Below are 27752 nucleotides of genomic sequence, written 5' to 3' on the forward strand. Positions count from 1 at the left end.
TTTTTCAAAAAATTTGCGCACCCCCTGACCGAAATACCACGCTACGCCACTGCTAACAACCCTATGTTTGATTTAAATTTCTTAAATGCAATTTAACAATACTACAATTTGCTAGTATTTCTGTTAGTTAGAATTTTGTTTGTATACAATTGTTCATTAAAATGTTTCAAAGTTTTTGTTCGAATATAAAAATAATCATTTAGTCCCGAGTTAAGATAAAGTTAACAGGATTATCAAATTTTATTGAGAAATTTCTTTCAGGTATTAAATTTACACGCTGTTGAGTCTATTTTTACTTTAAAACTAAGTTTAAGATTGAAAACTGTTTTAAGTAGTATAACAACATTTAATAGATACTATTAAGCTATTTTTAATGTGTTTTTTTTTTAATAAAATTATGATGATGACGAAAAATTGTTATGTATATGATAGATTTTTCGACTCAAATTAAACTCTTTCCGCTTAACATGTAAAAATTTAGTGAATTTTGTTCAAAACTCTAGGTTTTTTCAAAGTTACGTAAATTCCAAGTTTTTCAAGATTTTTTTTAGCCTGAATTGTCAAATTCCAGGTTTTTCCAGGTATTTTGGTAACCCTGATTTTAGAAAGTTTTTAAATAAGGATTTTCTGAAATAGTTTGCTTGTGGTTTCAATAATATTTTTAAAATCATTTTAAATATCTAAATAAAAAATCTAGTTTCGTCTATTTTGTGTATCATACTCTTTTAAATTTAAAACGATTATTATGTTTCATTTTAAGCTTAAATCTTTTATAAAGCTTAGAAATTTGTATTTAATCGCATAATATTTAGTTACTCTCAGTTCTAAGTCGTACTCTATAGATTATTTTCTAATATCATTATACCTGTTTTTGTCTGTCAAGTTTTGCCTTTTTAAATAATCTGTTTTAAGTTCATCAGTAAGTTACATTGTCAACTTAAAATATATATATATATATGTATAAGTCTAAATTTTACTTTTTTTTTAAAATGTTATATTGTTTAGTAATTTATATTAGATTAGTTAGGTGTATCTTATAGTCCTATTTTTCATCAGTTTATAGCTTTTGCAAACTTAATTTATTTATAATTTAGTTTAAAACTGATGTACTCCGAACTACTAAGGTCTCTAGCTTTATGTGAAACCGCCTCTGTAACAGGTTCGGCAGTTTCGACTGGAGCCAGGTTAACAGTAGCTTCGGGGCAATCTTGATTTTAAGTTGATACCTCGGTCTGCGACCGAATGCGAGAGGGTTTAAGAGCTAATATCCTATTCGTTTTACTTATAAGATTAGTTTAAGTATAGACTAACAAGTATCTATATGAATTATTGTACAATAAAATCAAAGACATAATAAGAAAGGTTTACTACTTGAGAAGGCTTCTTGCAGTTCACAATTCTAGTTGTGCTGTAACAAATGGTTGCTCGTACAGTTTACTGGTTCAGAACGTAGGGACTTATACTTCCTCGCGCGAGATAAAAAGTTACAATGTTTAAATAAAGAAAATGAAAGATTATAGTAATAAGTTTATGTCACCGAACGCGTGGGCTTGTGCGTGGAGTTCGATGTTCAAATTGATCCAAACTGGAAGCTGTTTCTGGAGGATAGCTTGTCTGCTACAGTATGCGTAAGCTTATGAGTATGGCACGTTAACAACTTAAATCAAGTTGTACGCCCCGTCGACGTTGCTAAAGTAGGTATAGAAAATGTATATAGAACAAGATATAAAAACTTCGAAGTTATAAGTTAAGTACAAAGTAAATGTTTCAGACAAACAAACAAACACTTGAATAAGAAGGTTTTGCCGGAAGATCATCTAGCTTTTCCAAGATGGCGACTTACGCTCAAATTTGCGAGCAGCAGAGTTTCGCTTCGTGCTTGTTTTGAGGTAAATGACCTAATTCACGCTCTGATTGGGCGTATTTATAGTTTTTCGTTTCTCTTTCTGGAATTTTAGATGGACTTTGGACTTTTTATATCACGCGATCTCTCATTTTACCTTAGCTAACACTCGCAAACAAGCTATTTCCAGTTCATTCAATTCAAATTTTTGGGGAATTAGTTTATTTTATTTATTTGTTGTTATTTAAAAAAGAAAAACATAATTTTAAGTGAAAAACATCAACTTCTTTAGTTTATCAAAATTTGGACACCTTAGGGAAAATAAAATTTGCATAAGTGTCCAACAAAACGTTTTACAGTATATGCCAAAACCACTGAATTTTTTGTAAGTCAGTGATATAAAACAATATCGAGTAAAATCCATAACAAAAACACAATAATCAAAACATCCTATGAATGGTTTTGATAGAGAATGAATAGATTGCTAATATTAGTAATAGCAACAAAATCCATATGCAGAAGAAAAAAAGTCTTTAATAAAACCTTGTTGTGTATTAAAACAAAAAAAAAAATAGCACTTTTGAAATTATTAAAACGTGCAGTTCGTATAATGATTTGTTATTTTCAGAAGCTCTACTAATTAAAAAATTTCAACCAAATTTAAATAATCAGCTTGGTCCTGATAAATGATCAACAGTAACTATTAATATATTTAAATAATCCATTTTGTCTTAATTGTGTATAAAAAATCCATTTTTGTTAATTACTTTTCGTTTTAATTAGTTGTGTTTTTTACAAATGGTTTAGTTTCACTCTATTTTTTTTATCCTTAGTTAACTATTGAGTGTATAGCATTTTGATAAGGGAGTTGGTAAATTCCGAAAGCGCTCAATTTTTAATAAAGTTTATAATGAAAAAAATTGTTTGTCTTGCATTAAGATGGTACTTAAGTAATTGAACTATAAGTCACATTTTTTTAAAGAAGATAAAATTGTATTTAGCTGAAATATTTTTACGTTGAACTTTATCAGTCCTTTTTACTTAAAGTTTAATCTTTTTTTTTTTGAATTAAACAATTAAATAAGTTAATATTTGAATAAATATAAAATTTTATATAATTTCTATAACTTTTAAAAAAAGTGAATTTATCTATAAACTCAACTTAATTTTTATAAATAATAATATATAGAAATAAGAACTTAGGCATTTACAAACTATGGAGTTATTGAAGAAAAAAAACAATGAATAATTATACAACAAAAAACTTCCTTCTATTTAAAACTTAAAAAAAAAAACTTTTCTAAGCTTAAAAATGTTACTAAAAAGAAGCAAATAACATTTTCAATTTTGTTTTCCTAAGAAAACTAGATTAATTTAATGTTTTTTTACTTGAAGCAGTAATCTCAGCTTAACATTTATTTATATACTTAACTCTCTACTAAAAAGTACATATATCACTAAATTTTTATATGGGCATACTAGAGAAAAAAGAAGTTTGTAATTATTCTGAAGATAATTTAGAGTTGTAATCTAAATAAATAATCTAAAGAATAGCTAGATAGAAAATACTTCGATTTAGACTGAACCTCTGTTATAGTATTAAACAAATCAGCTTTTGAACTAAAGTTTTAAAGTAAATAAAAAATAATTAGTTAGAAAAATTAATTTACTAACGTTTAAAAAAATATTCTTATTAGTTTACTTAGAACTCCTTATAAGTTTCAAAAAAACTATTTACATTTTATTTTTAGCGCGATACTAATTAATATTAACTCAACACGTCTTGAATTCTATTAATAAATGCCTAAGGGTTTTTGAAAATCTAGCTTAGTACAAAATATAAAATATATTAAAAGTATAAGCACGTTTCTAAAAGCTATTTGGCGAGAGTTTTTATTACTCAATACTTCAGGTAATGCACAGTTTTCAGCCTTTATAAAAACTTGAAATTACAAGTATCATTCGACTAAAGCATACCGTCGTGCGAACGGCGAATGGAGGCAAATAATTTTTACGAATGCACGAGTCTTACCATCATATTACCACACAGACGGCAGCTTGAACGGAAACTAGGATTCCAACTTTTGTGGTTCCTTCGAGACCGTCGGACGTTGAAACTGACTGTTTAAAGATATACGAGAGGATCCTGCTCAGGAAGAAAATGTTGGAAAAGAGGTTCTACAACCTAAAAAGTTGTAGAAGTTGGCTTCCTAGTTCAGACGTTATAAACGTTTGCAAGATGTTAGATGAAACCCTGACATGGTATTTATCACAAACAAATGTCCAGTGTGCCTGGCAAGTTACAAGGAAGAGAAGAAGACAATCATGTGGTCTGTTGCTACGATGGATTATTACGTCATAACATCAAGTTTCCAAGACGCAGTGATGATTAAATAGTTTGACGCCAACCTTCGCCATTTGCTACATGAAGAAAAACGTTCTTTGACATTTCATTTCCATTGACTCTTTTATATGCTTACATACATATATTGCCATAAGTTATTAGTCTTTACTTACTTAAAAAATAACTTTTTCTATTTTTTTTTAACTTCAACTTAAAAGAAATATATAAAATTTAGTTTAGCTGATTTTTTATGTGTTATTGTATTACTTTTCCCTAATTAGAATACAATAAACGTAGGCAGATATCATAGAATTAAAAGTATTAATATTACTTGAAGTTTTTTTAACTTGAGAAACTTTAGACTTGAATGGATTAAATCATCTTAAAACTTAATCTTGATATTATTTTTTTGTTTTGAGATATTTATCACAGTAAAACTTGATTAAAAATTAATGTTTGTTACCTTTTAATTAATTTAAGCACTAAAGTGTTCATTATTTGGTAAAAAGTATTTTTAATAGAATTATTATATACTTAACTACTTAAGTTTTCATATTCTTCAACACTTTTTGCAGATTCAAAAATTAAATTAAGACTAGAGAAAAAATAACTAATTGAACTTATTTTATAGAACTTTTAAGTTTAGTAGGTAAATACGATGTCAGTAAAAAATATTAAAAATTTTATTCAAAATAATACTATTAATAACAATAAATAACACAATTAGAAATGAATCAGTTTATAAAGTATGATATTGAAACACGTAAAAACTGCAAAGCGAATGTATGGTGCTGTAATTGGTTCAAATATATTGGTTGCTTAGCAGCTAGAAAGAAGCAGCCAATTAAAACACTTTATTTAAGTTTTGTAGAAAAGTTGTACAACATATTTTTACGAAGATCTATGTAAAATTTTAATAATAAATAAAAGATGTTTATGTACCAGCGAAAAGCATTTGTAGCACCCCGTTAAAAGTTTAAAAGATAAAAACTTAATAAAAACTTGATTTCAAGCTGAGTATTTAAGCTGTTTGTTAAAAATTAAAATGTTAGTTAAAATTGTTTTAAATATAAAAAAACAATAAAATTTTGTTTTATTGTTCGTCGCAGTGAACTATTTATTGCACTGTTTTTTTGTTTTTTGCTAAAACTTTTCTAATAAAAAAATTAGGTTAAATTCATATCTAAAGTTTTTAGATTTAAAAATTGATAGCTATAAAAGCACAAATGTTATTTGAGAGCATAAAAATAAATTTCATTTAAATTTACAAAATCTAATAATAACAAAATTTGTCACTTTATGAGCACTTTGAATAAAAATTAAAAATACTATTTATAGCAGATATCAGATGGCAAAGGTGGTGGAGTTTGGAGAGGTTGCTCCTAAAATAATTAAATTGATTTATTAGTATTACTTAATTTTACTCTTTCAAGTTTACACTGTAAATTATTTTTATATATTTTTTTGAACAATAAGATATAGAGATTTCGACAAAACTATAAAGTTTTAAAATCTATGCAATAATTAAATATTTCGATAACTAAACCATGCAAATGAAAATTGTTATTACAATACTTTTAGTTCTGAAATATAAAAACAAAATTTAAGCTACATGAAATATATTTTTACACTTGAATTGTTTCAAAATCAAACTTAACTTAGGTACTAATAAAAAACAAACTGTTGTGAGTTGTGGTTTTGGTGGTGTGAATGATGGAGGTTCCTCGAAACAAAACTGTTAATCATTTTGTTGTTAATTATTATTTGTTTGAATTTGAAAAATAATATAAACATTTTTTCAACATATTTACTTGTCTATTGAACATATTTTTACAGGTATAAATTTTGTTTGAATCGAGATATTATCAAGTGTTCTATATAATTTATTACTTTTTTCAAACAAAATGAGAAACTAGCAAAAAAAGGAGTTTAACCTAGATCATTTTTTTTTCTTTTTAATCTTGTTTAATATTTTGTCGTTTAGTCATAGTTGTTGTTTAAATATTCTTGAGTTAAGTTTTTCAATATGCTAATGACAAAACACATACAATTAGTTTTGACAATTTACAAAACATTTTAAATACATTTACTTAAGACAAAATACTTATTTAAAACTAAACTGTATATTGACAAACTACATGCAAAATGTTCAACTATGACGTAACAACCTGCGGACTGTCGTCGATTTTTTTGACGAGGAAGGCGGGAAAGCAGCCGGTTGATCCACCGTACGTGCCCACGTACCAGTTGCTGTCGTCTTCCGCGTGGTGGTGCACTTCGATTGTGACGTTGCTGGGAAACGAGAGCTGGTCGTCAGCGTTGCCCTGGTAATCGTACATCGAAGTGAACTTGCCGAGCGAACCCAACTTCAAGCTGGTCGGTTTGTCTGTTTCGTTGCACAAAAACTGCTTAATTAATTACAATTATATCAATTATATTATGGCTAGAAAAAAAGAGTTAAAATATCAAAATGTTTTTCCAAGATTTAATTATTGTAAGCTAATAAGTTGTTAAGTTGTACTATATAATTATCTGTCTTAGTTTATTGAATATAAGCATTAATAGATCTAAAATAAATCAAACAAACTTTTATTATAATTCTTTTTATATTGTGAGTTTTAAATTTGTTATAAATTGAAAATCTTTTGTTTTTAAGATTTGAAACTACAACTTTAGACGACTACTTTACCGCTTAACAAAAAATTAGAAATAAGTAAGTTTACCAGGCAGGGGACTTTCTTGGTAGGTGTTGTCATGGTGACCCGGCTGACTGCAAATTCCGCTGCTTGACGACGCGATAGATGCGTCCATAGCAACGCTGTCATGCGCCGCGCTTGAAGTTCCCGATGTTGAACTTTTTGTTGAAGAATATATTTGCCTGCACAATTACATATATATTAAGTATTGTTAATTTACACTTTTAATTTTTTTGATGTGAACCTTTTTAAACAACTCGGGTTTTAAATAAAACTAGGCTGATTGGTAGTCAAGTTAGCTTTTAGAATTATGACCTAGATTTTGATTAGGCTTACAAATATAATTTAGGCATTTGTGAATTGTGTTTAATTTATAAATTCCTTAAATAGATATTTTTAAAAATTGTTTGTGGATTTTCATTCATGCATCACTAAAACCTAGGTGCTAGACTTAGTAGTTTTTTCAGTTGATATCACACGACATTGAATTTTGACAATTAAATTTTAAGTTGGTTTAAAAAATAACTGGAAGATATGTAAACTTGAGTTTAAATTAACAACAGTAGAAACAACTTGCTTATATTCTTTATGTATTTAATACATGACTAACTGAATAATTTTAAAACTTAAGTTTAAACAACAAAAATATTTTATAAATCAAGATATTTTTTTACTTATAATTTTTTTTTTGCTATGTAGCTGTTTCATATCTTTAATCTTTTTTCTGTTTAAAAAACAATAATTTATAGGTTTCATAAAACACAATTTGTTTTATTCTGATGAAATATTGAAATAACCTCTGATTGTTGATTGTGACGTAATTTTCAGGAACGAAGCCTTCCTCCCCATTTACATTTCTCCCCACCAACCACTGGTCGCAGGTTGATTCCTGAATTATGTGGAGAGTTTCTCCTTCCTCAATCGACAACTCGTCACTTTTCTGCGCCTGTTTTTTTTTTGATTTTACATCTACTAACTCTATCTTACATAACTAACTCTATTAGGAGTATAAATTTGCATTATCAACTATTCTTATACAAAACATGGTTATTTTATTACTATCTTCAACAATTTAAATAACTTATTTATAATAAACTTGTCAAATATATATTAAGTATTATATGTCAAAAATGTTGTTGACAGTTCACAGGGTTTCTACGCGTAAGGTAGATAGTTTTTTTTTGAAATAGTGGCAAAATATCAAGTTGTCAGTTCCAAATGGATTGAATCTTTAAAATTTCTAAATAAAATTTAAGATTAAGTTGTTTAATGAAACATAAACTGTGAATTTCTTCCTGAAAACGTCTTTGTAAGTTTAAGTAGATATTTCAAATTTTTTAATCAACACATTCAGAGGTTATTTACAAGGAGGCGAGTAAGTGTTACTGTAGTATTATAAAGTTTTAAAGGTTTAAAAGCTAACAATCTGAAAATGTCGAATATGTGTTTACGAGCTACATGACATTTCATCCCACAACTCTAAGTCTTATAATCATTTTCAAGGTCTATAAATTACTACAAAATTTGAATTGAAAAATAAAAAATGTATAAAAAATCATTTTTGTTGATATACTACGTTTCGTCTTGTATTAATAATGTTTTATTTTTAATCTTTTAACGGTAAGATTTAAGCTTTTAAAGATTCCCTAATTTCACTATAAAACTTTTTAAATATTAATAATGTTTTACCTGGTAAGAGTAAATGACGGTGCACGTGTAAGGGTAACCCCCCAGCTGCGATGACGTCACGGAACCCGCGTCCGCCATTGTGACATCAAACTCGTCGTCGGAGGAGAACTCGGAGGAGAAATCGTCGAAGTGCTCGTGGATGGAAGTTGATTTTCTCCTCCTCCGCTGAGTCTTGTCCTCCGAATCGAGCTGAGAAAAAACTTTTTTGTTAAAAGTTTTTTAAAACTGATATATTTCCACAGACTTATATATCAAACTAATAAAAAGTTGTTAAACAAATATGTCTTACCTGCACTTGAGCCTGGTTGAGCAAACTTTCAGTGTCAATTCCCGCCCCATTCAGGTGCTGCAACCTGCTGTCATGGCAACAGATGCAAGTTTCCAGCTTCCTGATGTCCTCCTGAGTCTTGTGGTACCTGAAATCTGAATCCACAGTTTCCTGAAAAATCAGACAGTTGACTCCTCAAGTAGGATTCATAAGATTTTATTTCTATGAATCTAGCTTATATAAATATGACCGTTATTATAACATTTTTGTGTTACTAATTAGATAAGTTCAAAAAAAAGTACAGCTAATAAAACTTTATAAACCTTCGGTAAAAATTACTATATTTGCATGAAGATGTTTGTAAAAATATTTAACTTTCCTAAAAAACTATCCAAAAAAATCGTTTTAAACACATTTTAACTAATTACTTACAAAATTTCATATGGTTTATAAAATACCTATATATGTGCAAAAGTTAAATTGAGTAACTTTCAATTTTTTTACATTATAAATTGAAGTTTTTATGTTTTCTAAGATTTAGTTAACTTCTAAATTTAAAAGCCTAAAAACACTTATTGTGAGTGAATGCTAATAAAAAATTCAACAGAAGAGTAAAAACATGTTTAAGTTTAAAAAAACAAGATTAAAGCTAGATTAAATTAACAGATAAAATACAAGAAAATACATCGGCATAATACAAACTTGTTTATACATGAAATTCCTTAAATTACTTTAAAACTTCAAACTTTATTTTTAGTGTGTACAAAGTATTTTACAGTACTTTTTAAACTGTGACGTTAACCACAAAATTACAAAATTAAAAATGTTTTTACACAGACAAAACTTTTTTGCTAATGTTATATAACTATTTTAATTTTTACTTTGAATTTATTTAAGAACATTATGCTTAAACCTTAATGCAAACTTGGCTAACCAAAAAATAAATTTGTAATTTTTATTGTGCACATAGGGCTTAAGTTAGTTTATTAAACTAATAAAACTATGTTAGCCTAACAGATGTCTTGAACTCTTATTAATACTAAACAACCACAATTTTAATTTATACGGCAAAAGTTTATAAAAACTTAACTTAAACTTAACATACTTATTCAACTAATTTATAAAATTCTTAGTCTTATAATTTTTAACTACTTTTGTGAGAAATCTTTTTTAAACATAAAAGTTCAAAAATGCAACGTTAGACATTTCTAAATTTTATCTATAAAAAAAAGGTAAAACCTAAAAAGTTCAATAAAAAGCAATACCGTGGAACTTTGCTGAAGTTGTATTTGAAGGTTCTGTTTGAGTTTGTTTTTCTTCTTTAATTGCTTTCTATAACGAACTAATGCTGTTGCCATTCTGTTTTTGTTTTTATAGAATTATTTTCAGATTAATATTTTAATATCAAATTAAAGTTTCATTATTGAGAAAAACTTTCGATTTTATTTTACAAAAGAATGCTTACACCTTATATGACGAAGCTCAAAAAACAAAAAAAATCATAAATAGGTTTGAAACAATAGCAATAATAGTTGAGGAAGTAATAACTTTTTCGATTAACATTTATGTGTACGCTTTTCAATTTTGTTGCTAAAAATAAACTTTTTACGTAAGTTTAATAAAATTAACTAACATATTTATAAACTAACTTTTAATACGTCCGTTCACGCTTAATTTAGTTTGTTTGTAATAAAAATTGCTTTTATTTAAATATTTTTTAGAAACTTTAAGTAAAAAAAAGTACTTATACATTTAAGATTCTAGTATACAAATTTTGCTGCCAGATTTAAAAGCTTTTATTTCATTTGCAGTAAAACAAAATTTATACTCACAGGGTTGCCAAAGGTTTTTGAATTTTTTAACAGGTTTTTGAATTTTTTCCAGGTTTTTTACAAAACTATTTTTGGTCCATTTTAGTATAAAATGAAGTTTAGGCTTAAAAACTGTATTGGTACTATAACAACATTGAGAAAGATTCTGTAAATCTACTTTAAAAGTGTCTAAACACACTTATACTTTTTTTTATTCTATAATGGTAGATTTTTCGTATATATCGAAATTTCATTACTTTGCATGTAAAAGTTCTTAAATTTTCAGGATATTTTAATTTCTAAAATTTCAGGTTTTCATTACCTAAAATATCAAAATCCAAGTTTTTCCAGAATTCCAGGTTTTTTGGCACTCTGTATTTATATTAAAAATTTTTGCTATAAAACTAGTATTTTTTTCAGGATTCCTTTTTTTTTTTACAATAAATTAACTAAAAACAATCAAAAAAAAAAAATTTAGTTGTAGCTATGTATAATTAATATCAAAAAAAAAAAAATTGAAAAATTCAGACAGTTACAGAGTTTCACCGCTGAACGAATTATCAAACTGCGATTCTTACTCAAATAGAATTGAAAATGTACATATAAAAACTATAGGTATTAAACTACAAAACAGGTATAAAATTCTTGGCTTGATGTGACTTTGATATTTTTGTTTATGTATAGTTTATATGTTATCAACAGGACATTATATTAAATTAAACAATATCACATGCTATGAAAATTGTTTTTAAAACTTTTAAAAATATAATAATATTAACTATCTGTGACAAGGCAGTTTTAAAAAAACATTTTCAAAACTTTACACTTACTTGTTGTTTTTGTTTGATTGATTGCATTTTTATGCTTGTAATTACTCATACTTTTACTGTGCCTTTTTTTTATACGAAAGATTAACTGATAAATAAAACTTTATTTCAAATATTTTTGTAACTTGCAATTATATATGTTTTAAGTAAGACAACATTAATATTTAATTATAAAGGTTTACATTTTCCTAAATTAATTTGCTCGTTATCACGTAAGTACTTTACGTACATTACTGACGACTAAAAACCACTATTAATTCCTTCTTCTTAATCATAAAAAACTGACTTTGTAGCTTCTTGTTTGAGGCAGTTATTGGTGTTGACCAGTTTTCCATCGCTGTTGTCACCGGGGTTGCACTTGTCGAAGTGAAACACGTGACCAGTGTGCAGTTCCTCGTTGTTTTGTATGTACAACGCCGCTTCGTATTCCCTGCTTATCTGTTTCGAAATTCGAGTTAAGTGCGTGTTTCTTATTAAAAATAAAGGTAAAACATGAGTATTGAAGTTGGTCATAAACTTGTTATCTGTGTCAAAAAAACTTCACTGGTTTAAACATCAACATTAGAACTGGTTCAAAATATAAAAGCTTGTTAAACTATCAGCATTAAATATAGCCACAAATTAAAATTACAACTATAAAACGCTTTGTAAGCATTTTTTTACTTTTGACGCAACGAAATCCCTTACAGCAAAATATAAAAGGAAAAATCACTTTCAAAACCCTTAAAAAATTGAAAGTTTTTTTCGAGTATGACTTCAATTATTAGAAATTATTTGTGGTTAATATTTTTATCATTACTAAACAAAATTCTTTATTTGATAAACCGCATACTTATTCGGTTTCGTCGAAAACTTATACAACCCCTTAATAATATTCTTCGTTATAATTAGATTTATCAATTTAAGTGCTTTTCAACACGTGTAACAAATTAAATCAAATATTTAGGAACTTAAAAATTATATTAGTAGTTAATCACAATAAACTTTGTATGATTTGTTTAACTTCCGTTTCTAATTTAACTAGTCTACTAACAAAAACAATTAGAAATTCAGAATGGTGTATTTTTACAGTGTTCTAAAGCTTTTGAAAAAATAAATCTTACGAATGAATCTTTTTACAAAACATTACAAAAAAACACAGTTACCAATTTAAAGGTTTTGTAAAGACTTTTTTGACAGTATTAGTTTAATTTTATAACATTTAATAACTAAATCCTTAGATAAGCATTTATCTGAAACAACATTTAAAATTATATATCGATTTAATGTAAACCCACATTAAAATAACTTAATGTAGCGTAAACGTCATTTCAATTTAGAAAATTGTGTAACATTAAGAAAAAAAATTCTTATGTAATTAGTATCATTGGAAGCATAATTTAGCAAAACATATTGGAAATTTATTTTTTAAATAAAATTGCTGTTTGCTTTGTGTTTTAATTGCTTTTTTGTTGTTTAATACTGCGTAAAACTAAATTACTTTACTGGGTACTTATTGCAAAATAAAACTTCTGTTTAATAGTTATTTTTAAAACCTAAAATAAAAATATATATAAGTCTTTATTAAAAACTAAGTAGACAGTTTATCAGTTTTATAAATTGAAACAAAACACTTTGTAAACAAAGTATTAATTATTCGTTAACGTGTACAAAAGTTTACTATTAGCTTTGAAAATTTAATCAAGCGAAAACTAATTAAAAGAGTAAATTTTATGAATTCCTGAAATCATTACTTTAAATTTCTTTTTATCTTTAAAATACCGCGCTATAAAAAACACTATTTAAACAAAAAGAAAGTTTATATACGTACTTGTGGTGATTTTTTTGTTTACACTTCAAAGTGAAACTTTTTTTTTTAAATTTAGACAACTAAATAAATTACTTTCTTAAATTCTTAAAATGTTTAAATAGAATGCTTATTTATTGCCTAAATATTTTACTTAAGTTTTAATTTTTTAAATAGTTTTAAAAATGTCTGAAATAAGTATAATAAATATATTTAATTCAAATTTATTTTATCTTGTCCATAATAAAAGAAAACAATATCTGTATTTTTGTTTTTAATGTTTAAAATTGCATTAAAACTCAGTATATAAAAATGAAACTTTTTTTGATAATATTTTGAATTAAGTATTCAAAGTGTACGTACTTACATAAACATTAAGCTACAACTAAATGTGTAGTATTACTTTGATTGGCAATTTGAGGCAAAAATTATTTTTTTCAAACTACTCATTAGAGCACGTTTAGTTTTTTCAATTAATTTTACTAAATAACCTTATCAGCAGTTTTGTTGCAACTTTTGAATGTCTCAGTCGTGGTATCAGCATTTTCCAAGTCCAAGCTGCAAATTTTAGACATAAAGTCTTTCGCTTGTCTGAAAATCGAGCCATCTAGAATCTAAAAAAATACAAGTTTAAATAAAAAAGTAAATCCGATGAACAGCGGTTGTGGAGAAAAATGTTTCTCGATGTCACTGAATAAACAAATATTTCACGTATGACGTAATTACAACATTTTATTGAATTTCTTATGAATGTTGGCAAGTGTAAAAATTCTTACGCGTATTGAGCTATCTTGAAAAAAACTTCAAAAAAGCAAGTTTAATGATCTTGATTACTATTAACAAGCATACTAAATGGTTTAAAACTAATTATTCAAAAAATTAACAGTATAAATAGAAAAGATGCATATGTTGAAGCAAAAACATATGTTTCCGCAAAGTTTCCCACAACTAGAATAACATATGCTTACAAAAACACTTTTAATTGGCATATATTATTTATTTAAATACATAGTACAAACAAATTGAACTAAAAATAAAAAATAAAAACAGTAGCTATGTCAAGAATTTATTGAGTTCAAATAACTTCTGAATAAATAGTTAAATTTAGTTAGGTTAAAAACCTAAACATACTTGTTTACAGGACATTGTTTTATTAAAACTTTTCACAGAATGATCAAATCAATATTTAAAATAAATGTTTATGGTTTAAAATCAAAATTGCAATATTACATAACTTTAAAAAATAAGGAATTTTTTGACTAAATTATTATACAACTTTTATGGCTACATTTGATATGGGAGAAAACTCATAATATTAAATTAAAACCGATTTATCTAATAAACACATTCCAATAGGAATATAAACCCGTAAGCTTAACAATTAGAAACAGTGTGATCTTCGTATATAATTTCTCATAATATTTTGTTTCTTTTTGAAGTAGTTAGCGTAATATACGTATAATTAAAGTTTGTAAATAGTAAAAAAATTTTGTGAGTTTGATTAACTGCACGTTTCAAGTATATAATTTGTGTTGAAAACAAAAAGAATAACCATGTTTTTATAGTTGATTAAGTTTCTTAAACAGTTCAAAATCAAATAAAAAATATTACTGATATATAATAGTAAGTAATTAAAAATATCTTCTGTATTGAGTACACTTGTGAACCTCAAATCAGATCTACTTGTTTTAATTATAACAACTATGGACTTAAAATTATGTTAGTTGTAGTTTATTATAACTTAATATTGCGGTTTAGTATAATCTGTTTCAATTAGTTGCAATAAGATGTTTTGAGTTTTTTCAACTTAAGGCAATTATTTAAAGTTATTAAAAGTTTATAAAAATAAAATCCTAAGCTAGATAAAATTAAATTCTTCATTGTCTATATTATACTTAACTTACACACAGACTTTATCATTTTTTTATGAATCAAAACTTTTGAATTTTTAAATACCAGATCTAGTCATTAAATATTGAGCTATTTTTATTACCTGTTGCAAAAATACAAAATACATACTTTTATAAGTTGTGACAGATCAGTTTGGTAATACCTCTCCATATGGGCGTTAGTAGAAGTTATGCTAAGTAGATACATATTCCTGTTGATATCCGCCTGTGCTACCAATACACTGTGCTTCTGTTCGATCTAAAAATTTACAAATACAAATAACATGTTTAAAATTGCTTGATAAAAACAATAATATATTTTTATTAACTTACCGCTTAAATAAACGGCCAAGAAACTTTTAGTATATTTGCGTACTATTAGAGCTTGTATATTACTTCTAAACAAACATGTTTTAACTTTTTAGTGTCCATAAATCAATATCTAAGAGCTGCTAAATCAAAAAAAAATAATATTTAAGATTTTTATCGTTTTTAAACCTTTTCTTTTTTATTTAGCATCTTTTTGGTAACCTGATTTTTATACTAAAACAAGATAAAAATAAATAGCTAATATTAATATTTGGGATGTATATGAATTGAATAAAAATTGTTATAATTAAGCGTGTTCAGAAATAATTGGATTTCAAAGAATGAAAGAAAAACTTCTTTTTGTACTTTGCCAAGCTATTGTTGTTATTATAAATACTTTTAATTTTTGTAGCGTCATCATTTAAACAAATTTCAGTTGAAGTCATTTGAAGGTGCGTTTATCACGTCATAATGAAGACTACCCCTCCTTATTTATTCGTTTGAAAGTTTTTGTTATGGATAAACTAAGTTAAACAACCTAGTTTATTTTATACAGACTAAAAAATAAATTGAAAAAGTATTCTTTTACACTGTTGACCAAAATAATTTTTAAAGACGTTTTATTAAACTTAAAGCTCTTGTCTTTAAAATCAGGTTTTTAAAAGAAACTAACTTTTTGCAACTGTTTCTGAATGTCACTCTTTGACTTGAAGAAACTGTTGTTCTTTTCCAACCTAAAAAGCACAACTTAATAAATAAACGTTATGAACTAATTTATCAAAATATGTTTGCCAATACAAGCCAAAAATACTTTTACTCTTAAAATTGCTATTGCTGTTATTCTTATTTCAAAAACTTTAAATACCTTTCGAAACGCATATAGTTATATTAAGAACAAAATAGCGTTGCAATCACCACACGTTTGAATACATAATAAACTTGTCTCAACAATTTATAAATAGTATAATTTAAACAAATGACTAAACAAATGCAACATTTAGAATGTTATACAATGAGTCACATGGTTTGTGGTATTTATACATATTCAGTTTCAAAACCATGACCAAATTTTAAAAAAATTAAATACGAGATATTAGGATGATTTTTAAATGCTAAGGTTATAAAAACGTAAAAAAATTCTTACCAAAACTAAAAAAACATACAGTGTTAAGTTTTTTGGTAATTTAAAAACTTAACAGGCGCCAGTTATAATACGAAAACTAAATATTTTGTCATCGTACAATAATCTAAAATTGGTTAATTAAGTGCTTATTAAAGTCTAATCCTTTAGAGTGTTTTTTGTGAACTAGTACCTCCTTTCTACAACTTGTTAAACTTATTTATCTACTTATTTTGACAAAAAAATTTACACTTTTTATCAAAAGATCTTACCAGACGTATTAAACTTAAGTTAAAGTTACTAAATAACCTCAAAGTACATTTCTGTAAAACTTAATTTACAATTTTCATTTACTATATTTTCACCATTTTTAAATTCATGAAACTAAAGTTTAAAAAAATGTAACTAAAGTAAAATTCACTTTTTTAGAAAATATTTTAGGAGAAATGTTTTATATTGTATACTTTATTGAGAAAGAATAGGAACTATAATTAATTTTCATCTACGTAAAATACACTAAATCTATGCTTAGTGAAGATAAGCTAAGAGAAAAATGTTTACTATTCAAAAATATTAAAACAATATAAAAAAATATAATATACTATTACTAAAAAACTAAAAGCAAATAACTTATTGAAATAGGTGGTTAGAATTCTTACAAAAATAATTAAAAGTATATTTAATGAAACACTAATGTTACTTTAACTAAAATTAAACACTTATTTTAATTATCTTCTAATAAATATTACACATTTACATAACAACACAGACCAAATAAAAACAATACATTTGGTAAAATAACCTACTTTAAAAAAGTTACTTACCTATTTCTAAATTCAGAATAAAATTTATTATTTTACTTTGTTTAACTAGTTCAAAACTCAATTTTCAAATAGTTTTTAAATAAAAAAAATTGAAACAAGGTGATATGGATAGTTTAAAAAATGAAAGATACTCTTTTATTTTAAACGTGTTTTATTTGACTGCAACCTGATTATTTTTTAGATATAATTCTGCAAAGCCCTTGTCATAAAATAGTTTAAAGGCTATGAAACTAATTATTTATAATAACTAGTTGCAATTTAAAGTAACTTTAAAATTTTTATTCGTTTTTTAACAAATACCAATTTACTAAATGATTTTATTAAAAACATTTTTAAGTAAAATAAAAATTGTGTTTCAATACTGACAATAAACTTATTTAAAAACTTTTAAACCAAAGAACAAGTAGTAAATTTTTAAAATTAATTGATTAAAATACTTTTTTTATTACAATACACCAAAAAATGTGTAAGAGAGATATTCATTAGTATACTACATAAGTAGTATATATCTTAAAATTATAACAAATAATTTTGTTTGAATATACTACACAATAAAAAATGAATCAAAAAAGATCCTATTTTGTTACAAAAGTAAACAACTATTTTTATAAAACTTATTAGTATTTATTTTCATGAAACTTATTTTGATACCTGTTTTTGCACTCGTTCATTTTCTCTCCTTCTTTCTGTGAACTGATCTCAGCTGCGTTGTACTTCTTCTTGTTCTTCATCAGACCGTTGACAGATTCGAACACCTCACTGTGCACACTCGCCATAACATCTGTGCACTGAAACAATTTGATTTGTGAGTTTTTATTACAATAAAAATTAATTAGAAAAGTAAAGTTATGTAAAATTTTTAGGTGTATATGTCTTAAAAGCAAACCGTAGCATTTAAGATAGGTGAAATTAAGTCTACAAAAAAAAACCATTTGTTTAATAAGTTATGTTAATATTATGTTGATTGAACCTGATTTTGAAATTGTTCTAATGAAACTACAATGAACTTTTATATTAGTTTTTATTCTCAAAACTTTTAGCTTTACTTTTATTTAAAAAAAGTTACTGCTTCAAATCAACTAAGTTTTAGTTTTAATTTATAACATCACATTTGTATCTAAGGTTTTTTTGCTATTTAAAAAATATATACAGTGGCTGTTAAATAAAAAACAAATTCATAATTACACAATTAGTATAAACTTATTCTACTTAGTTAATAAAATTTTGTTTTTATACTTTAAAAACTAATTGAACTGTTGCAATTTAAGACTTATAACTTCAATTATATGTATTTAAAAATAGTATTTTTATGTTTAACTATAGTAAAAAAATATATATTTTTAACCGTCAAAGTTTTTTTTTTAATAAATTGTGTAAATTTTTTTTTTCTTTATGTAACAAAACTTTTCTACAAACTACAGAAATACAGTCTTAAATTAATATTAAAAACAAATAAAAGCTGACCTTTTTAAGATTATTTTCTTTTTTGATCCTGCATTCCTTGAGGTTTTCATACAAGTCGTTTTTGTAAGTGTCACTAAGACTAATGTGACTCTTCGCTTTTTCATCTGTAGAGTCTAAAATTGACTTCCAAGCTTGCATTATTGTTCTGAAAAAAATTTTATTAGTTAAAACCAATATATAAATTATAAATAATATCTGTAATCTCTTGTTTTATAAAAAAGTTAAATCAAGTATTTTAAACATTTAGTATAAACTACTGTTTTCTTTCTCTAAACTTATAAATTTAATAAGTTAAACAGACATACTCATTTACACAGGTTTTAGAATTAAAAACAAATGACTATTCTTTCAAATTGATGAATACAAAAAAAATCCAAAAAAAAAGTAAAATAAAATTAGTGTTCTATAAAACAATTACTTACACATGATCCGAATTATTAGAGTTAACATCTTCTTTTTTCATTAATCTTGCTGCTAGCTTTTGAAGGGCCTTGATAAAAATTGATTTTTTTAACAGTTATCAATGGACAAACAGCAAAAAATTAATGCATGCTGAATCTAAAATTTATTCAAGAATGCTTAATAAAATAAAATAAAACTACTTGGCCATATTCTTTTTCAATTTCTGATCTTGCTTTAACGTAGCTCCTGTGTTTTATTATACATAAGTGAAAACTAATTTCTTTGATAGAAGTTTAAGATTCTAGTAGTAAAAGTAATTTAATTTGGCAACGAACGCTTATTATTGAAAACATTTAATAGATTTATAATATTAAGTTTTTAACAAAACAAAACATGATTTAAAAAAAAAACTGACAAATATACTTTTAATTACAACATATTTTAATACAAAATCATTTAAAAATTAAAGTAAAAATTGAATGTACGAGGGTTTTAACTTATAAATTGAATTTAAAGTTCTAAAATATACAGCTTCACACTTTACAAATTCACTATTTTGAAAACTATCCTCCAAAAAATATTTATAAAATAATCGTTTTAAATAACAAGCAATATACAAATATTCAATACGAGTTTAAAAAATATGTTGTATTTAACAAAGTTACTTTATGTCTTCCAGTAATTCACAGTCTAGTTGATGTTTTTGTAGAAGTTTTGAATTTTGTTCTGCTTGTTTTGTCTTCAATAAAGTGGTCACTTTTGTCTGTCAAAAATATCAAGTTAATTATATTTTAATTTTAATAAATAATCTAATGATACTTTATTTAATGAGTAAAATACTAATCAGTTTTTAAATCTAATTAGTGGCCAGAAAGTTCCACATTTTTTACACTATTTGTTCAGCAAACTGCTTTATTAAACATCAATATACTATTTAGAAAATAAAATTACAAAAAAGTTAAAACACCACAGTATATAGATAAATTCATTATTATTGTTAAGTTAAATTTAACTGCAAAAGATCTAGCATCATAAATTTTTGAAGAACTTTTGTACAAAACATATTTTATATTTTATTATTTTTATGATATATCCTAAACTAACATTATAAAATGACATGCCAAAATTTATAAAATCTTAGTTATTCTTCAACAAGTTGTTCTAAAAATTGACTACAAAGATGGCTTGAAGGTTTAAAAAAATCCAACTCCTTTTGTATAAAATACAAATCTTAAAAACTAATCTTTCACTAAAATCTTGAAAATTATCTAATTTTTAGTTTAAATTTTAGTATTCAAGAGAATTAACTTACAAATACTTTGTATATGGTACAGCTTATAAACTTAGCAATACAACTAGCATCTAAATATAAATCATTTTAAGTTCAATGACTATTAAGTTTGTAATAGCTGCTACACTATGAAACTTTCTAATGTAGATTAAAAATGCTTGAATGTAATCCTAACAAATACAACTTTATATTTTACTTTTGGACATGTTTTATAAAAAAACATATAAAAAAGGGTAAGCAAAACTTTTACTCGAAATACCAAAAAAACTATTTTCTAACTTTATACAAAATATTTTTATGAACAATTCTATGTAAAATTGGTGTTGCACATGTTATAAACAAAAATAAAACATAATTAATTGAGATATTTTATTTTAAACAAAAGTTAAAAACTTTTAGTAAAAAATTATTTATAATTTTTTTATAAAATACTGCTAATTATATACATATATAAATACATGTTGCTGTTAAGACTAGAGGAAATCCAAGAAACTTATTAAGAAAATCAACATTGACCTTTAATTTACAGTGTAAACAAAAACAATAGAGTATATTTTTAAGAATACAGAAAATTTAGTTAAATTTTGAGAAATAGTCAGTTTTGTGTAAATTTTCATAACAAACGTTTAAGATTTATACCTATATACTTTAAAACCTAAAAAAATATTATAAATTTATCAAATATTTTTAAGCCAAGTACCTTAAACTTCTAAGAAGTTTTTCTGGCATGGAGTTTAAAAATTGTATTACTTTAAAAGTAAAAAAATCACTGCACAACTGACTAAAAGATCACACTATGCTCTTTCTTTTTTAACAAAACTTTTACTAAATTTGATAACTTCTTCAATATGATAATTAAAATTTACTAAATATAATCTAAAAAGACTAAAAACCATTAAAAACTTTAGGAGAAAACACGTTTACTAAAGTAGTATTTTTCCACTGATTTATTTTTCTCCTTATATAATAAACCTATTAAACTTCCTAATTTTGGTCTAAAAATTACCTTAAAACAAAAAAATAAAAATTAAGCAACTATAACTTATTGTAAACTCTGCAAATTTAGACCAAGTTACAAAAAGACGGTATTAGGCCTTTTTTGGCCACAATTATTCATGACTTAAAAATAATCAATACTATTTTTATTTGTCTGTTACAAATTTTTAAATGTTTTTGTTTTAGTTCTAGTTACAGCTTGTCCTCAGTTTTTCTATAATTAAATCAAAAATTGACTTTAAGCATCTATTTTTTTCAAATTACTGGAAATAATTTATAAAAACTACTTATTTATACTAATTTGTCACGAGAATAATTTTGTTTGTGAAAAAAAAATTATCTGATATTTTTTATCTAGTCATATAAAACTATAAAGTAGTATAAAACAAAATAAATCTGATCAATCTAAATTTTTATAGTATTGTAAATATAAAAATAGCTGTTTTATACTGTTAAAACATTTTAAAAAAATATGTTAAGGAAATAAATTTCAAAAAGTGTGTACTTTTATTTGCAAAAAATTTTAATATGCAAACTAGTTTTACATAAAGACAAGTAAAATATATTTAGTTTTAAGTGTTACATATCTAAATAAATGCACTTTTGAGGATACAAAGTAGTTGTTCTTAATATTGAAAAACTTAGTGCTTAATGTTTAATTAATAGTATATGAGCTAAAAAAATGTATCCCTTATATATGTTTGGTTATACTTACTTACAACTAATGCTAAAGTTAAAAAACATATGATATTATTTATTGTGCATATACAAACATACAAGTAGTAAATCCATTATATCGAAAAAAAATAAGTATTGAGCTTTCTAAAATTTTTTGTTGAAATATTGTATCATTTTTTATACAATATAAATAAGATACCTAACATAAAACAACTGAAAGTACACAAAAACAGTTTTTTTTTCTAATTAGATTCTCATAAATAAAAAAACTTTTAGTAAATTTACCAATAATGAGTTTTATGCTAAGAAATAAATCATTCTAAAATGTAAAACATTAAATTAAAAAAAATAAAAGTATTTAGCAACAACATACAAAAATAGATAATTCTTAGTTTTAAAATTCTCATAATCAACACATAGACTAATAGAAATTAAAAAAAAACTTATTAACATTTTTCTAAAAATGTTTAACGACTTGAAATTCATAACCTTTAAACCAAAAATAAAACTAATATTACTTTTTTTTATTATTACCTACTAAATCTTAAGTTTTACAACTTTATCTTTAAAAATCAAAGTATTTTATTTTTTATTTTTTAATTTGACTTTAAGTTATTTTTTATTTTTTCTCAGGTGGCTTTGAAACAATACAAAAAAGTTTGTAAAAATGTTATTCTATAGTTATATTAAAACATTTATTAAGAGGTTGACTTTTTTAAGAATTAACATATTAAAAATTAATAGAAACTAATGCTAAGAAATTTCTTAGAACAATAAATAATACTTTATTAAACAAAACAGCTTAAAGTTTTTTTTTTTTTTTTTTTTTTTTTTTTAAGGTAGAAAAACATCAGAATTAACTCACTCTCCCCTCTACAACGATAAACGTTTTCTGAAGGTCATGCAAGTGAGTTTGAGCTCATCACGTGTTATTCCACCTGCCCTATCTTTAAATTTATTAAGAAAAAATTTGACCATTTAATTAAAAAATAAAACTAAATCTATAAACAAAAAAAGTAGAACTTTTAACTAACCAAAATAAAAATAAATGAAAAAAAACTAATCCTAACCCTTTATTGAAAAAAACCCTGGTGACACGTCATTTGGCAAACACTCACAAGGTTAAAATCTCAACACTAAAAACCACAAAGTGTGGGAAAATCCTGAAGCTCAAATCCCCAAGCAAGTGCTGCCGACGTTCTGTACAAAACAACAATAGCAACAATCCAATTATGATATCACTGCCACCAAGTGATTCCACAATTAGCTGTTGAAAATTTAAGCAGCAATATACCATTAAGCAGTGTAATTTAAAAACAATAGCTACAAAACAACAAACTCTAAAAGAAAATCTTATGTAATTTATTGCTAGCATTAAGTTAACACAAATCTTGATCAATATTTAAAAACTTGACAAATAGTTTCTCTCTTAACAAACTTGTATTAGAAAAAGTAAAAAACCTTAACAGAAATGTTCCTTTATATATTTAAAAGTAAGTTAAATAACATAAAATATCTAACTTAAATTTATACAGAAATCAACAAGGAAAAAAAAATATATAACTAATCTAGTTTATACACAAATGCACAAAAAAAATAAGACAATAAAACAATATACTCAGGCATGTGATTAAAGCACTCAAGTTTCACTTCTTGTAGCAAGTTAATAGAAAATTTTTATAACCGCATTTAAACTTATCTTTTTTTAATTTTTTTAAATTTTCTGGGACACTAGACCAAAACCTTGGACCCAAATACCTAATGGAGTTTAGGCCAAGTCTTGTTCTAGGTCTTTCAGTTATGAAATTTAATTTTTTTGAAAATCTTGTATTATGTGAGTGAAGAGAACTAGCAAGAGTAAAACTTTTATGCTCAACATCAAATCCAGTCATACTATTCTGCATCAATTTACAAACTTGCAATTTAAACACATCATTCAATTTCAGCAGACCAGTTTTCACAAACAGTGGGTTTGTTGGAGTCAAAGCAGGCACACGACAAACATACCTCACTATCCTTTTTTGCATAGTAACAATTTGTTTCAAATAACATTCAGCAGCACCACCCCAAGCAGATATACAATATTGAATATGCGGATAAAACAAACTATAATACACCATTTTAAGTGTACTCACATCCAAATAGTACCTCAATTTTGACAACACAAAACAACTTTTAGACAGCTTTGATTTGAGAGATTTTAAGTGAGCCCTCCAATTCAGTTTTTCATCTAAAACTACACCTAAATATTTTATACTTTCAGTCTGTTCAAGAGCAAATCCATTTATATTTATTTTAAAATCACATTTTTTAGAAGTATTGTTAAAAAGTAAGAATTTAGTTTTCGAATAGTTAATAAAAAGTTTATTATCACGCAACCATACATCAACTTTTCTCAGTTCTTCATTAATAACACTGTTCACACAAGCAGGATCACTATGTTGGTAGCTTAAGCAGGCATCATCAGCAAACAATCTCATATTAATCTCAGTAGAAGAAAAAATATCATTTATATACACAAGAAACAACAAAGGACCCAAACAAGAACCTTGAGGTATACCAACATTCACAATTTCACGCTCAGACACAACATTATTGATAACAGTCGATTGGCTTCTATTATATAAGTAGCTTTGTAGTAAATTTAACATAGATCCTTTAACTTTATAACCTTTTAATTTACTAACTTTTTCTCACCAGCCTCAATCAACTCATCCACAATCTGATTCACAGCAAGCTCAGTTGTACTATTTTTCCTAAAACCATACTGATTTTTATGCAAAACATCATTAGACAAAAAAAAAATTATTCAACCTCTCACACACTAAGGACTCAAAAATTTTTGAAAAAGGAGACAAAAGAGAAATAGGTCTATAGTTGTTAACATCACTTTTTTTACCAGACTTGTAAATTGGTACCACTTCAGCATATTTAAGTGACTCAGGAAACACACCATACTCTACACATTTGTTAAACAGTTTACATAAATAAGGAGCAATAACTTTTGCACTAAGTTTTACAAATCGTATACTTGGCACATCGGATCGCACGCTTTTATTTGGTCTCATATTCCTAATGTACATCTCAATTTCACTATTAGTAAATTCTTTGAATACAAAATCATTATATACTGAACTAATACAAAACTCAAGATTATTATGAAAGTCCTTCTTTCTCTCATTTAACAACTTGTCAGCTATATTAACAAAACTTTTATTCATTAAATCAGTTACTCTTTTCAGGTCACTCACAATCTTACCACTCTTGTCAAGTACACCATTTATTTTACAGCTTGAAGTAGATTTAGTGGTCTAAGAAGTCTAAAATGTTTAGTACTAATACTATAGTTTACTGAATCAATGATAAAACAATTGGCTTAAAATGTTTAGTCCTAGGATTTGGTGCACAAGGAACCTTTTGGTTATCGAATTGTACACCACGGATACATTTTAATGTCTTGTCCAGTACAAATAATAGTTGTTATATTAAAACATAAAAGTAACATTTTTAAATGTTTACTTATTTCTTGAAATTTCTAATTTACTTAATAAATAACTTACTTTGTTTAGAGGTGGTTCGTGCATTTTGAAGTTGTGAAAAGTTAAAAGACAGGATTTTATTTATGAAAGAGTTTGATTTAAACTTGTAACCAAAAGAAAAAAAGAAGCATGTGCGTTCGAAGTATTTTTAGCGGATGAAAAATATTTGTTTTAATATCGTTAAACGCATGTAGCAGGGACTTACAAAGCTGAATGTTTGAAGACTATTAGCAGTAGTTTTAGTATGTTAGATAAATATACTTTTCTTTAAACCATATTTATATGTTGTAGTTTTTAGATTATTGTGCGTTTTTGAAATAGTAAACAAGTAGTATGCTTAATAAACTACGACAAAGTAAACTAATACCACTTTAACATAAAAATAGTTTATTTTCGTTTACGATATCCTTTAAAACACATTTCTCTAAAATAAAAATTTATTTATTCATTTAAATTGGTTAATTGTGTTTTTTAATATCTGATTTTTAGTTTTTTTTTTCTTAAAAAGCATAAAACTAAGTTTAAGATAATTCAAAAGTAAATATTTCTTAATACTGAACACTTACTGAATTTGTTTCTTTTATTAGAATGCTAATATCAACTACAAATTATGTTAAGGACAAAAAGTTTAGATATTTTTATATAATCAGTTTCAGTTATACCTTTTGTTTAAATTTTAATAATACTTATTTCATATACTGTTTATTGAACGATAAAAAAGCGCTCAAAAAGTTTGATCTAAGGACCTAGTGTACAAAGGAACCTTTAGGTTATCGAGTCGTAGACCATTTAAAGACATAAAGAGTCATAAAGACAAAAGCTATTATTTAATACAATTTGTTTTATTTATTTTTAATTTTAAATATAGTTTGAAAGAAATTAGGTTCAATAAGTAATTAAAAACTAATTGATGAATATAAACTTGTTCATAAATCAAGAATTATTTTTATAGTATAAAAAAGAAAACTAACTGGTCAAATTAAGCAACAAAAAAATTATTAATTAATTTTATAATTTTTTATTTACTTTTTAACCGTTTAAGTTTAAATTTCAGTCTACTAAGCTAAACTCATTATTACTTAACTTTTTATAAAACTTTATTTGAAAACTGTTTTTGTCTTTAATTTGTTCTATTTAGATGTATTTTCTTACTACGTTTAAAAAACTGATAACTATTATACCGTTACAATACTTGAACAATTTTACTAATTTAGCAAAAATAATTAGACATATTACTTAATAGTTATTACTTTTAGCTGTGTTCTACAGTAAGACTCTGACTTATTTAGTATAAATAGTCCTTGTAAACTAGACTTCAAATATTTGGATAAGTTTCATGACCATTCAGATACTATAATTTCTTCAATTTGCAGGCAATTTAATAATTACAAATATGTTTACTTTTACTTATTAAACGTAATTTTACCTTCTTGTAAATATCTAGTGTTACGGAGCTTCTCCTTCTACTATCTCCACCTAGCGACCACAAAGATTTGCTCCGTCTTCTCAGCTTGGGAGAGAAAAACATCGGAGACTTGGGAGACTTTGCAGCAGGCGAAGTTGCTAGGTAATTCTTTTTCAACGATGAGTTGTGATGGAGTGTTTTCGGTCTATGGGGTTTAACAAACGAGGTTGATGGTTCATCCATGTTATTGATAAGAAAACTTTATTCTGTAATAATATTTCAAAAGATTATTAATTTACTAATTTGGTTAACTTGTAATAAAAACTTGTTGTTGAGATAGGTGAAATAATAGTTTTTTTGGAGGGATAGCTACTTTATTGTGAACTAAACTGTTTGCTATATAAAATGGTTTCTTTGCAGTTTATATTCCAACAATCTAACATCTTTTAAATAATATTTATACATAAAAGTGATAGATTGTTGAAAGTTAATAAAGAGCTGTTGTAGTTTTAGTTAATAAGATCATGACAGTTAAAAAAGCTGAAAAAAAAATTGTGTTAAGAAAAATTTC

General features: G+C 25.3%; 1 protein-coding gene across 1 annotated transcript; it reads right to left on the minus strand.

Annotated features, from left to right (window-relative positions):
- Nucleotides 1-4939: 4939 nt before the first annotated feature.
- Nucleotides 4940-27424, minus strand: LOC145842846 (F-BAR and double SH3 domains protein 2-like). Its single transcript, XM_082950324.1, has 18 exons — nucleotides 27203-27424; nucleotides 19938-20035; nucleotides 19473-19518; nucleotides 19293-19360; nucleotides 18871-19015; nucleotides 18058-18194; nucleotides 16136-16196; nucleotides 15284-15412; nucleotides 13756-13878; nucleotides 11765-11916; nucleotides 10106-10199; nucleotides 8862-9011; nucleotides 8573-8761; nucleotides 7681-7829; nucleotides 6911-7065; nucleotides 6356-6573; nucleotides 5869-5922; nucleotides 4940-5569 (listed from the first exon to the last, which is right to left on the minus strand). The coding sequence occupies exons 1-18, from the start codon at nucleotides 27422-27424 to the stop codon at nucleotides 5516-5518; spliced, it is 2244 nt and encodes a 747-aa protein (XP_082806450.1). The 3' UTR covers nucleotides 4940-5515.
- Nucleotides 27425-27752: the final 328 nt, after the last annotated feature.

Source organism: Thalia democratica, chromosome 8, assembly GCF_965202585.1.
Source record: "Thalia democratica chromosome 8, ktThaDemo2.hap1.1, whole genome shotgun sequence".
NCBI classification, from domain to species: Eukaryota; Metazoa; Chordata; class Thaliacea; order Salpida; family Salpidae; genus Thalia; species Thalia democratica.